This window comes from Lygodium microphyllum, chromosome 2 (genome assembly GCF_053477565.2).
Source record: "Lygodium microphyllum isolate KBCC chromosome 2, Lygodium_microphyllum_v1.1.10, whole genome shotgun sequence".
NCBI lineage: Eukaryota > Viridiplantae > Streptophyta > Polypodiopsida > Schizaeales > Lygodiaceae > Lygodium > Lygodium microphyllum.
Genome location: NC_141136.1, coordinates 122,328,268 through 122,341,881, shown reverse-complemented (window position 1 = coordinate 122,341,881; position 13,614 = coordinate 122,328,268). Strand labels below are relative to the sequence as shown.

General features: G+C 42.0%; 1 protein-coding gene across 1 annotated transcript in view; it reads left to right on the top strand.

Annotated features, from left to right (window-relative positions):
- The first annotated feature begins 972 nt into the window (after window positions 1-972).
- The window catches only part of IYO (RPAP1-like, carboxy-terminal protein), a 95,123-nt gene continuing 82,481 nt past the window's right edge, over window positions 973-13,614 (top strand). The window contains exons 1-2 of the mRNA XM_087698023.1: window positions 973-1,305; window positions 1,425-2,433. Coding sequence (XP_087554149.1) covers window positions 1,084-1,305; window positions 1,425-2,433 — 1,231 coding nt within the window. The 5' untranslated portion in view covers window positions 973-1,083. The remainder of the gene's footprint in view (window positions 1,306-1,424; window positions 2,434-13,614) is intronic.

Below are 13,614 nucleotides of genomic sequence, written 5' to 3'. Positions count from 1 at the left end.
TTATTGTCAACATTGTTTTGACTTTTATCACACCTTTTAATACTATACCCCAACATGTTTTGGTCATTGAACCATTTTTCCATGGAAGACTCTCCCCCCAAGCTTTTAATATTGGTTTTGGCTATGAACCAATTCCAATTCCATATGTATATGGGTTTTCGTTTTCCCCAATCTACAATTGCTTGTATTTTTGCATCCATCCTTGGGAATTCTTTCCCCAACTACTCCAATGGAACTTTGTTAAGCTAAGTAAAGGAGTTGGCTCTCCCTTTGCTTGCCTTAGGTATGACACTTGCTCCAAAACTTCTTGATGATTGGTGGTTTGTCACTTGTGCTCTTAGGTGTGCTAAACCTTTGCATACCAAGTTGGTCCCTTCCCTTTCTATTTCTCACAGTTGCCATTCCTCCTCCATGTTTCCTTTTTGCATGCCAACGTCAATTTCCTTTTCCTTATTTCGCTTCTCATTGTGGACCACCTTTGCCCAACTCGCTTTCTTAGTTGCTTCACCTTCCTCCATTTCCTCTGCACACTCTTTGTAATAATGCCCCCATTAGCCGCATTTGTAGCAAGTTCTTGCAATTTTTCTCCAAGAGATCTTGAGCCCGATCTCTACCACAATTAGTAATGTTAAGATCCAAGCAATTTGACTTCCTGGCTCTTGTATCCTAGAGTAAACAAATGTAGTTTTGATAAGGATCTACCAACGATGGAATGTACAACGACTTCCCTATTCTTTTTTTGGTGATATCTCACAAAAAGTTTTGTACGTACGTTGGGAGATTAGGCACCTCCATCCACAAAGAGCACTCTTTATTGAGAGCGATACCCTAGTTTGGAAGGAATTTTGAATTAAATCCAAATGTATGTGCCATTTTTAAGTAAATCATTATAAAATTCAATGTTTTAAACCGTCTTCTTCAAATTTTCAAGGTTTTAGAAAATATTGCAATTCATTGTACCATTAAACCGCCTAAAGTGTTTCGTGAACACTGAACACAGCGTGACATGGCGGCGTCTTCGGCACGGCATTTATAACAGGATAGCTCGACATACAACAGAGAGTTGGTGCATGCGAAGGAAAAATGGGGACGAGCCCTGCGGATAGGCAGCCGCTTCTTCGGCAGAATCAGAAGCAGCAGCAGCAGCAGAGAAGTGCAGGAGATTATGTGCCTCTTCCGCTTATCGGGAAGATCAAAGAGAAAGGCTTCTCGTCCTCCCCCGCCATTAGCAGCAGCGAGCGAGTCTCTGTTCCCCAGCCCCGAGTCACGCCTTTCCCGGTCGCTCGCCATCGCTCCGAAGGCCCGGTAAGTCCTCTCACACACGTTCAGCATAGTTGCCCTTACCGTCCTTGAGACTAAAAAGAAACAAAAGCAAAACGAGAGTTCTAAGATGCATTTTTCAAAAAACCGCATTTATGCAACAGCACTGGACGCCTTTGCCCCTGCAATCATTCCAGGCAACTCAAGCAGCTGAAGATGATCTAGATGATATGGACGGAGATAACCTAGCTGTGCAGGCACAGCCTATACAAAGAAGGCCAAAAAGAGGGATCGAATTCAGTCGATGGAAATTGAATGCTGATATCAAGATGGATGAGAATTTGGTAGAATCTCCAGTGGTTAGAGATTCTGGCAAAGTACAGCAGCCAATGAGTGAAGTGAAATCTTCTCTACAGCTTCAAAGGCAGGATATGACTACAAATGGAACAACAGCAGCATTGTCCAGAGCAACCGAAACTGATACATCATTATCCACAGCAACAGAACATGATACATCACAGGCTATGATTGGGTCTAAAATTGGTAATGAATCTGGAAGCTATGTTGGTGGTTCAGGTGTTGTGAGTGTAATTAGTGGTAGTAGGCAAGGTAAAGGTCATGGATTTGACCAGTTAGGGTTACAGCTCCATAGTGAAGGAGTCACAAATTTCATTGATAGAAATGTATCAGTCAGTGCAAGCTCTCAAGGGGATACGATGAGTCTCAAAGAAGAAATAGACACCATGAATCAGGCAACCTTACAATCTATGACAGAGGATGAGATTGCAGAGGCACAAATGGAGTTAGCAAATAGGTTGCGGCCTGAATTAATAGAGATGTTGAAAAAACGCGGCAGGGGAAAAACTCAAAATCATGATGTTGTGTATGAGAAGGCTAAGGCAAACATCATGGAAGCTACAGAGCATACACCATTGGCTACATCTTCTCTCGCTACAAATGATGAAGATACCATTATGGATGATGCGACTGCTGCAGCAGTGTCCGAGAGGCAAACTCCAGATACAATACCAAGCATTACTCGACTTGAAGCACCGAAGACCAGTTCAGAGAGAAGATCCTGGTCTGACAGGGTTGAGGCAGTCAGATCATTGAGGTTCGGATTAGATGGAAATGCTCTTCCTACATCCTTGTCGACAGTAGTTTCTTCTTTAAGTAAGTGTACAATGCCAATGAATTTGCAGTTTTTGTTAACTGTAATTTGCTGTGAGGTTGCAAGTGCTGGTGGGTATACATTCCCAGTGTTCTTTTATGTACTAGAAAGCCATGCAGTTTGAGGTCCTACCAAGATGCTCATCTTTCAGCTTGATCAAAACATTATTATTTCAACATGCTGTTTTGTGTTGTTCAATTGAAAGGATTGAGGGCTGATATGTGATTCTTGCTCCAAGAACGGTTCTTACAAATACAAGGACCTATGAGGCAAATATTTTAAGTTCACTTCTATTATGGTTTAAAAAGCATACTCTTCCTTGTAAAAGGTACTCAGGTTTCCATCTTGTAACAACAGCCATGCAAACATTTCAAGAATAGTGTAGTGCTAAAGGTGGATGCCTTTTACAAGGTTCAAGTGTCTATAAACCTGGTAAAGTGGTTCAAACCTAATGGGTGCATTGGCCACTTGTGGCGTGAAGAAGATGGGAAGTAAATTGTTGTGCAAGGAACACACTATAAACTGGGAATTCGATCTTCATTTGCATGAAAATAGTGATATGGTGGCCGTTAGAGAATAGGTCCCTTTGCTTGGGACAAGATACAATGCTCACCATTAATGAATTTGGCACTCATTGGTGGCTTTTAGTTGCCTCTTGTAGCGTAGCGGAAGCACAAGATATGAGAGATCCTTTCATTCGCCACCCAGCCCCGCTTAGGAAGATGCCAGAAGAAACCAAAAATATATAAAACGCGTCTTTCCTTGCCAGCCGTCAATTTCTAGTAAGTTATTCTAATTTAACTCACTTTCTTCCTAAGCACCCTTGAACACCGTACGGGCGCCCAAGGCCCCCCCGGACGGTCATCTCTTGTGTTGTTTCCCCTAATATTGCATTCATTAATATAACATTTCCTTCCCCTTAAGAATCGGTTTCATCCTCGAAAACGATACTTGGAAGGTCTAACTATAAATTGGGAAACCTTTTTCTTAAAGTACTTACTCGCTCCCATGTTGAGCTTTCTTCTAAACAATCTTTCCATTTTACCAGACATTCTTGATAAATAGTATGCCTTGTTTGTCTATTACGAACATTTAAAATTCTTTCTGGTTCATGTGGAATAGATTGGTCACTAAATAGCTCCTCAATCTTATCATTTAAGAGTAGATTATCCATATCACCCAGCTTCTTTCTTAGCTTACTTACATGAAAAACTGGATGTGTTTTACTACCAGCAAGTAGTTGGAGCTTGTAAGCCTGTTCGCCCACGCTCTTAAGCATTGTGAAAGGACCACAATACCTGGGTAAAAGCTTTGGACATCAGCCCATTTTCATTGTTTTAGTTTGTCCAGGCACTTTAAGATAGACCAATTGCCCTACTTAAAAGGAGATGTCTCTTCGGTGAGGATCTGCATAAGCTCTGGCTCGGTCTTGAGCTTTCTTAATATTTTCTTGAGCAAATTTTAACATACTATTCATATCCTCAAAAAAATCCTTTGCTGCTTGAACCTTTTCCTTATGTAGTCCTACTGCATGAGGAGCTCTGGGCTAAAACCCATACATGAGCATAAATGGACTATATCTAGTGGAAGAGTGTTTGGCACTATTATATGCAAACTCTGCTATCGGTAAATACTCTTCCCAATTAGTTTGCCTTTTACTTACATATGCTCTCAATATATCTTCAAGGATTTGGTTAACCCTTTCAGTTTGCCCATTAGTTTGCGGGTGCTTTGCCGTGCTCATACTAAGTTTAGTATCCAACTTCCTAAATATAGCACACCAAAATTGACTATCAAATTTTCTATCCCGATCAGAAACTATATTTACCGGAAGGCCATACAATTGGTATATGTTCTCTATGAACAATCTAGCCAATTCTGGTGTTTTAACATCAGTTGAAGTTGGAATAAACCTAGCCATTTTGGTTAACCTATCCACAATCACCCACACAGAGTCGTGCCCCCTCTGTGTCCTGGGTAACGCGACAATAAAGTCCATGGAGATACTCTGCCATTTTTGCGAAGGAATCTCTAATGGGTGAAGTCCTCCAATTTTCAATCTTTTAGCTTTATTAACGTGGCACTTATTACATTTGACCACATAGTCAAGAACGTCCTTATTAATTCCAAGCCAATAGAAGTGCCTTTTAATAAGACTATAAGTCTTATTAACTCCTGGATGTCCCGCACTAGGGGTATCATGACACTCAAAGAGTATCTGGCGCCTTATTTCTTCATCTTTTGGAACACATACCCTACCCTTGTAGAGTAAATAACCATTATCAATGGTAAAATTCTTTCTCTTGAATTCCATTTGAGCAACCCTTGATGCTCCATTTCCTTGTTGAACATCCTCAGATGTTCCTTCCTCAGTGGAGGCCCTTACATTTGGATCCCCATTTTCAATTGCTTCCCATATGTTGGAATATGTGAGATCAACTTGGCATTTCCCTTTTAAGGATTCAAGCAAATCGGAAGTGAATTGAGTAAAACTCAATTCTTTTATGATGGGCATTCTGTTGAGCGCATCAACCACTATATTGTACTTTCCTTTTCTGTACCTTATCTCATAGTCGACTCTTGGAGGAGTTGAGCCCATCTGGCTTTACGCCCTTGTAGATTCGGTTGGTTATTAAGACAATGCTTTCATGATCCGACAAGATCAAAAGTTTGGCACCGTATAGATAGTGCCTCAATTTCTTCGTTGCATGTACTATTGCATACAGCTCCCTCTCATAAACGGAATAATTCCATTTTGCACGGTTTCTCGCTTTCAAAAGCAACCGGTCGATCCTCTTATAATAAGACTGCGCATACTGCCCTGTCACTCGCATCAGCTTCAACCATGAATGGTTTATTGGGATTCACAATTAATAATACTGGAGCTGTAGCAATAGCTACCTTAAGTTTTTCAAATCTTTCATTTTGGTTTGTTCCCCAATTAAAGCTCTTCCCTTTCCCTTTAAGTTGGTCCGTCATTGGAACAACTATCTTGGCATAATCTTGAATGATACTACGATAAAATCCAGATAAACCTAGGAAGATCTGCAGCTCTTCCAGGTTCCTTGGAGATGGCCATTCAATAATTGCCCTTACTTTTTCTGGATCCATCTTGATTCCCTCCTTCAAGATAATATGCCCTAAATATTTGACCTCTTGTGCGAAGAATTCACATTTAGTTTTCTTCGCATAAAGGGAATGGGTTCTTAATAATTGGAATACTAACCTTAAGTGTTCCAAATGTTCTTCGCTTGATTTACTAAAGATCAAGATATCATCCAAGAAGACTACCACAAAGCGTCCTAGATAGGGCCGTAACACACTATTCATCAGCTTCATAAAAGTAGCTAGTGCATTTGTGAGGCCAAAAGGCATCACCAAAAAATCATAATGCCCTTCTCTAGTAGGAAATGCGGTCTTAGGGACATCCTGGGCCTTAATTCTTACTTGGTGATAGACTGATCTTAAGTCAATCTTTGTGAAGAATTTTGCTCCTTGTAATTGATCAAAAAGATCTTCCATTCTGGACATAGGAAATTTATTCTTCACCATTATCTTATTAAGTGCTCTATAATCAACACAAAGTCGCATAGAACCATCTTTTTTCTTTACCAGTAAAATTGGCGAAGCCCAAGGTGAGTTGCTGGGTTGTATAAACCCCTTATCCAGGTAATCCTTAATTTGCCTTTCGACTTCTTGGTACTGTGTTTCACTTAGTCTGTAAGGTGGTTTAGAAACAGGGCGTGTATCTCTATCTATGTCAATTGGGTGATTTACATTACCCCTATCCGGTGGAAGGCCATTAGGTAAGTCAGATGGAAACACATCTTTAAATTCATCTAGCAAACCACTTAATTCATTATTTACATTCAACTCACAAGCATAAAAAAATTACTGCTTTATATTACAAGAAGTAAAAGTGCCCTGCACAGAGAGAGACCATAACATGTATACCTCACAAGCTTCCTTCTTCATCAACTTCTGTACTTCAAGGGAACACATCAAAGGGTTATTAGATACTTCATGTTTACCTTGAATCACAAAAGTCTTATCATCCCTTTCAAATTCCAGTGTATTATGATGATAACTACGCTTTAAGGATGGTTCCAATCCCCATAGCCACTCCCTCCCTAGAGTGATATCGGACCTTTCCATATTCATAATTTGGAAATCAAGCTTATCTTTATATCCTTGGATCTCGATTTCCAAATTGGATACCATTGTATCCCATATTTTGTTATCCTGACCTCGCATCATACGAACAACATATTGATGCTGACTCTTTTGTTGGGGAAGTTTCAACTTTTTGACAAGTGCATAACTTATGAAATTGTAGGTGGCAGAGTCATCAATCATGACTCTAACCCTCTTCCCACCTATCGATCCATGCTCTAAGTAAATCATGTGGCCCGAAGGTAGGTTGCCACATGGAAGTTGACATACAACGCCTGTGTTGTACGTCCTTGTGCAAGACCTCTAAAGATTTATACCTTTCATGCCCCTTTAATTCCAAGGTCTGTACTACATGGATTTGTTTCTCTTTTCCCTTGCCCTTGTCCTTATTCTTTCCTTTATCTTTCCCTTTCTTTCTTTGAGGGCAATTCCATGCAGCATGATTAGGGGATAGGCATAGAGACAGGGAACGCTCGTTCCGGCGCATAGGAACGGATTAACGCGTTCCAGGAGGTACGAGCCCAGGAAACGCTGGCGAAACGTTTCCTCCCGTTCCTTGGCCCGTTCCCGCCCGTTCCTTGGCTGTTCCCACCCGTTCCCTGGCCGTTCCCGCCTGTTCCTTGTTTGGAACAGCCGTTCTAGCCAAGGTAATTTTTAAATTTAAAAAAAAAAAGTCGGCAGCCTACTACTCCCGCCTGTTGTCGCCCGCTACTCTCCTGCCTGCGCGTGTCGCCCGCCTGCTTCTCCACGTTCCGCCTGTCGCCCGCTCCCGCTAGTCGTCCGCCTGTCGCCTGCGTGGAGAGTCGCCCCCCTGTCGCCTGCTTCTCCACGCGCCCACCTGTCGCCCGCTAGTCGCCCGCCTGTCGCCTGCTTCTCCACGCTCCCGCCTCCTCCTGCTCCCGCTCCTGCTCCTGCTCCTACTCCTGCTCCGCCTGCTCCCGCTTCACTCACCTGCAGGCTGCTCCGCCTGCCACACCTACCTCGCCAAGGCCGTGGCGTGCCTACTGCCCACTTGACTCTCCCGCCTATGTCGCGTGCGGCACACGGTACACCTCGGTCCTCTATTGATTGCTTGGCCTGACTCCCGCCCGCGATTAGGTGAGGTTCGAGGAATCTAGATTCTCGATACACATGTTGAAATTTTGGCCGAAATTTCTGCAATTTCATTGGAGTTTCAACTTTGGTTGAAATTTTTGCAATTTCATTGAACTTTGACGCATGGATGTTGAAATGTTGGCTGCAAATTTCTGTAATTTCATTGAAGTTTAGTAGTTTACTGATTATTTGTCACTTTTATATAGATGGCAACATTGACATCTATGGGATCTTCATCATCCTCAGCAGGTACTTCGTCAACAACTGGACGAAGTCGAAGCACTACTTGGTCATGGTGGGATGAGGTAGATGCAGGGGTGCCATTGAGAGGTGGAGGGGCTCGCCCTTCGAAATGCGAACTTTGCCCTTATGCTCGCACTAGTGGGGCTGATAAAGTGAGAGCCCATCTTCTACATGAGGAGGGGAAAGAGGTGCGTTTTTGCACCAATGTATCAATTGAGAAAAGGCAGGAGTTACTTGACCGCATAGCCACTTCTATGGGGAATTCACATGCGAGGAGGACGCCAAATATAGCAGTGGATCCAACAACATGGACTCCAAGGCCAGCAGGGCATGGTGCTTCATGCAGAAGACCACCAGGATTAGTGGCTACGCAGCCTTCTCGTGGGCCATCAATGGCAATAGGTCGTGGTGTTAAACAGAGTTCATTGCACACTCATGGGAACCAAAGAAAAAAGAGGAAACAGATGCAACAGTGGCACGCTTTTTTTTACCATGACCATATTGCATTTAAATCAGCCAGGTCACCTTATTTTTTAAATATGGTGACAAAGATTGCAGAGTATGGACCCAGATATAAGCCCCCTTCATCAGAAACTATCAGGACTACATTGCTTCAAAAGGAGAAAGTAGCCATAGAGATTGCAACAGCAAATATTCGCAATCAATGGGCAAGAAATGGAGTGACATTGATAGCAGATGGATGGAGTGACACATGCCATAGGTCCATACATGGTGTTGTTGCATATTCTTGTGGAGATGTATACTTCATTGGTAGTCGTGATGCTTCAGAGACTGGAAAGAGTGCATTGGCATCCGAGTGGTGCGAGGCAGTGCAGGCTGTTGGGGCAGAAAATGTAGTGCAGTTTGTGGCAGATGGTGAACCTACAAACAGGGTAGCAGGAAACATTTTAATGGCAATGTATCCACATATCACCTTTAGACCATGCATGGCGCATTGCTTGAATAACTTGTTGAAGGATATTGGGGACTTACCATGGATTGCATCTCTTGTTGCGAAAGGTAACAAGATTATCACATTTATATGTAATCATTAGTACTTGTATGCTGAGTTTCGCAAGAGAAGTGACAAAGAACTTCTTAAATACTCGGATACACGATTTGCATATAACTTTCTTATGCTTGGTCGATTGCACTATTGCCAAGGTGCAATTAGGGAGCTATTTGCTAGTGATGAGTATGAAAATTGGACTGGGGCTGCCACTGCTACTGTTGTGTTATGTAATGCATATGTTTCTGATAGAGATTTTTTGGGATGAGGTTAATCGCACCAACCAAATGGTTGATCCTATTATGCACATGTTGAGGCTTGCAGATGGCATGGATCCATGCATTGGGAAGATCTATGAAGGTATGGATCGCATGATTGAGAGGTTGGAGAGTTTGGAACCAAATGCAGATAGGTATGAGTAGATCAAGGAGTTATGTATCAGCAGATGGAATGAGTATGACTCTCCTATGCATGCTGCAGCATATGTGCTTGATCCTGAGTTTCAAGGAAAGATGCAAGAAAGAGACCTTGAGGTGGTCAAGGCTTGGAACACATTGCTTGCAAGGCTTTATCCCAGCCGTGAAATGCAACGCAAAATTAAAAATCAGCTCTCTGTATATCGGCAAACATTAGGGATGTTTGGTACAGAGGATGCACTAGAGGGCAAGACAAATATTGGGGCTGCTTTATGGTGGGAGGACTACGGGGCAGAAGCTCTAGAGTTGCAGAGTTTGGCTATTTGTATTCTTAGCCAAACAATTAGCTCTTCTTGTTTAGAGCAACTATGGAGCTCATTCAATCACATTCACTCAAAAAAGAGAAATCGTCTCGGTACAATGAAGAGGAATGACCTAGTTTATGTGAGCTCCAATCTTCGCTTGCTAGCTCGTACATCAGTTGCAAAGGCTGATTCTTTTATATGTTGGGAAAAAGATGATGATGACGATGATGGTGATGATGATGGGCAGGATGTTGTTCAGCAGGATGAGCATTCAGGCACAGTAGAGCCATCTTCCATGAATCAGAGCACTTAGTAGCTAGCCTTTTGGAACTTTAGAGTATTGACTTGGAAATTGGAGCTCTTGTAACTTGGATCTTTACTATTTAGGCTTTAAAGTTTAGTGCATATTTTGTGTTTTTGCAATGCACACTTGTTGCCAGTTGGACTTATGCAACATTGTTGATTACAATGTTGAATTATGAATGCGACAATCCATTGCTGGTTACAATGTTTTGAATCTTTATTATTGTTGAAACTTGATTATTATGTCTCTAGAGTCTAATTTCATGAATTATGGTTGATATTATCTCTCTCTCTAGATTCTAAGACAAGTGTTGACTCTTTTTTTTTTTTTTCCGTAAAAGGTAATTGTATTAATTACGAAAAAAGTACAAGATTACTTGATTACAAGATACATAACGACAATCTAAGTCATCATGTGAAGAGGTTCTAAGTCATCATGTGAAGAGAGAGAGAGAGAGACAAGTGTTGACTCTCTCTCTCTCTCTCTCTCTCTCTCTCTATATATATATATATATATATATATATATATATATATATATATATATATATATATATATATATATATATATATATATATATATATATCTATACACCGTTCCCGTTCCCTCACTTTGGGCGTTCCCCCCGTTCCAGGGGGTCCCGTTTCCGTTCCTGTTCCCATTCCCGTTCCTGGTAACTATGGGGATAGGCAATTGAAACACAGCCTTTCTTTTTTGGCCTTATCAAAGTCATCTTGACTTAGCTTTGGCCATACATATTGTTTCTTTTCAAATGGTTGTTTCTTACCCTTAAGGAATGGCATTTTCCTTTTGGATTTAGCTACAAATTTTGAGGTCTCAAATTCCTTAGTCTTGGGCTCTGTACCGGTGAGACTAGGGAGTGTACCTGGACGTGTATTATCTTCATTGATCAATGCAAATTTAATTGCCTCTTCAAGCGTCTTAGGTGAATTCCTTTTCACTTCCTTTTTACAGGCCTTATCTAGTCCCCTTATAAATCTTCTTGTCTTTTGAAATTCATCTATTCCTTCTAATTTGAGGATTATCTCACGATACTCCTCGAGATATGTTAGCAAAGGTCTTCCCTTTTGTCTGACAAAATCCCAACCTTCCCAATTTCTTTCCATTTCATTTTCAAGAATGAATTCTTTCAAAAAGACCAATTCAAATTGAGCCCAAGTTTCAGGTATTTTATTTGCCTCCTTCAAAGTTCTCCACCATTTATATGCCTTTGGCCCCAAGGTTAAACTGGCCTCCAGCGCTTGGAGATGTGGTGGAGTATTTTTTAATTTGTGCAAATCCTTCCATTTTTGGAGGAAGTTAAAGATAGTATCTTTGTTTTGTAATAATTACGCGGCGCAGCGAACAGAATCTGAGAAAGAGATAGAGATAGAGATAGAGATAGAGAGTACACAACAGATAAGAGGAGAATTAGAAATTTTTTTAAAGCTCCAAACAATTGATACAGAGATGGCTTTGTCTACCCGTGCGCTTCCACAGTGAAGCTTAGATGGTGATCTAGACAGAAGATAGGTGAAAAGCTTAAGGCTAGCTGGAACAACTCTGACTAGGTGAAAGATAGATCATCGATGGCTGTGAAGGGGTTTAGCTTTTATAGCCCGTGAAGGCGGTTAGGTCGGCATGACCGACCTACCATATGAGCCTCCACTAGTCGGCCATGGAATATTCCAGGGAATATTCCCTTTACCATTGGGCCGGGTGCACTGCCTCCGGACTTTGGCCAGGGGGGCTGCTGGTCCCCCTGGGACTCGCCAGCCAAGGGCCGCTTCTGCGGTCCTCAAACCCTAAAATAGGGGCCCCTTTTAACTCCCTTAACCCGCAACTCGATGCAATGCTACCAGCTTAACTACTCAATAAAACCCAAATATTAGATACACAATGGTCACCTTTTTGCCATGCGGTCACATAGACCTCATCTGATATACAAGTCAGGACTTAATCAATGTCCGGGCTCACATTTGGCTTCTCCTCGTAATGGAGACCTAACAACTTTGAGCACCATGGATCATTGGTGGCTGCCCCCCTCCCCCCCAATGTCCACCCATAGGTGAACTATCTCCTCGGCCCAATGCCGAGTCTCTGAAGATGAACTTGAAGCAGATTCTTTGTAAGTGCTTTGGTGAAGATATTTGCTCCATTCTTCTCTGTTGGACAATAGACCAGTTCCACTATCCCATCCTTCATCAAATCACGCACATAGTGATACTGGATCTCTATATGTTTGGTGCGTACATGAAACACTAGATTTTTGGCAATGGCGATGCAACTTTGATTGTCACATCTCAGCATAGTTAGTTCTTCATCTTGCACTCCCATATGCCATAGGATCCTTCTCAACCATACTGCTTCACATGCAGCAAAACAAGCTGCTTTGTACTCTGCTTCGGTAGAAAACAATGCCACTGTTGGTTGCTTCTTACTAATCCAAGAGAAAATTCCTGAACTCAAAGAGAAACAATAACCAGAAACTGACTTTCTGGAATCACTGTCTCCTGCCCAATCTGAGTCACAATTCCCCACAAGAGAAGTTCCGGAACTATATGTGATACCATAGTCAAGAGTTTCCTTCAAGTATCTGAGCACCCACATCCCAGCCTTCCAATGACTCTCATGAGGTTTGTTTGAGAACTTGGTCAAAACACCAACAACAAAACTGATATCTGGTCTGGTATTACACAAGTAGATCAGACTGTCGACCATCCTCGTGTACCTCCCAATGTCTGCCAGTGCTGATGTATCCTCAGTGGATAACTTTGCATTCACCTCCATAGGTGTAGCTATCTCCTTGCACTCGGTCATGCCAAATGCCTTCAAGATCTCCCATGCATACTTCTTCTGAGAGATGAAGATCTTTCCTGGCTCTTGCCAGATTCCAATTCCCAAATAATAGTGCAACAAGCCCAAGTCTGTCATTTCAAACTCAGAACTCAAAGCCTTTCGAGTTTGGTTGATCATATCTTCATAGTCACCTGTAATAAGAAGATCGTCCACATATAGAACAATCACTACAGACTTTTCACCATTCTTGTAAACATACAAGTTAGCATCTGAGGCACATCTTTTGAAGTTTAAGCTTAAAAAGAACTTTTCTATCCACTGGTACCATGCTCTGGGGGCTTGTTTCAGCCCATACAATGCCTTATTCAGCTTACACACTTTGTTCTCAGAATGGGGGGCCTCAAACCTTGGTGGTTGAGCCACGTACACCTCCTCCTTGAGGTCACCATTTAAGAATGCTGACTTAACATCCATTTGGTAAACTGGCCACCTGTAATAAGAAGATCGTCCACATATAGAACAATCACTACAGACTTTTCACCATCCTTGTAAACATACAAGTTAGCATCTGAGGCACATCTTTTAAAGTTTAAGCTTAAAAAGAACTTTTCTATCCACTGGTACCATGCTTTGGGGGCTTGTTTCAGCCCATACAATGCCTTATTCAGCTTACACACTTTGTTCTCAGAATGGGGGGCCTCAAACCTTGGTGGTTGAGCCACGTACACCTCCTCCTTGAGGTCACCATTTAAGAATGCTGACTTAACATCCATTTGGTAAACTGGCCATTGCTGTCATACTCGGCTTGCATAGCTGCCTTCCATGTTGGATCTGCAAGTGC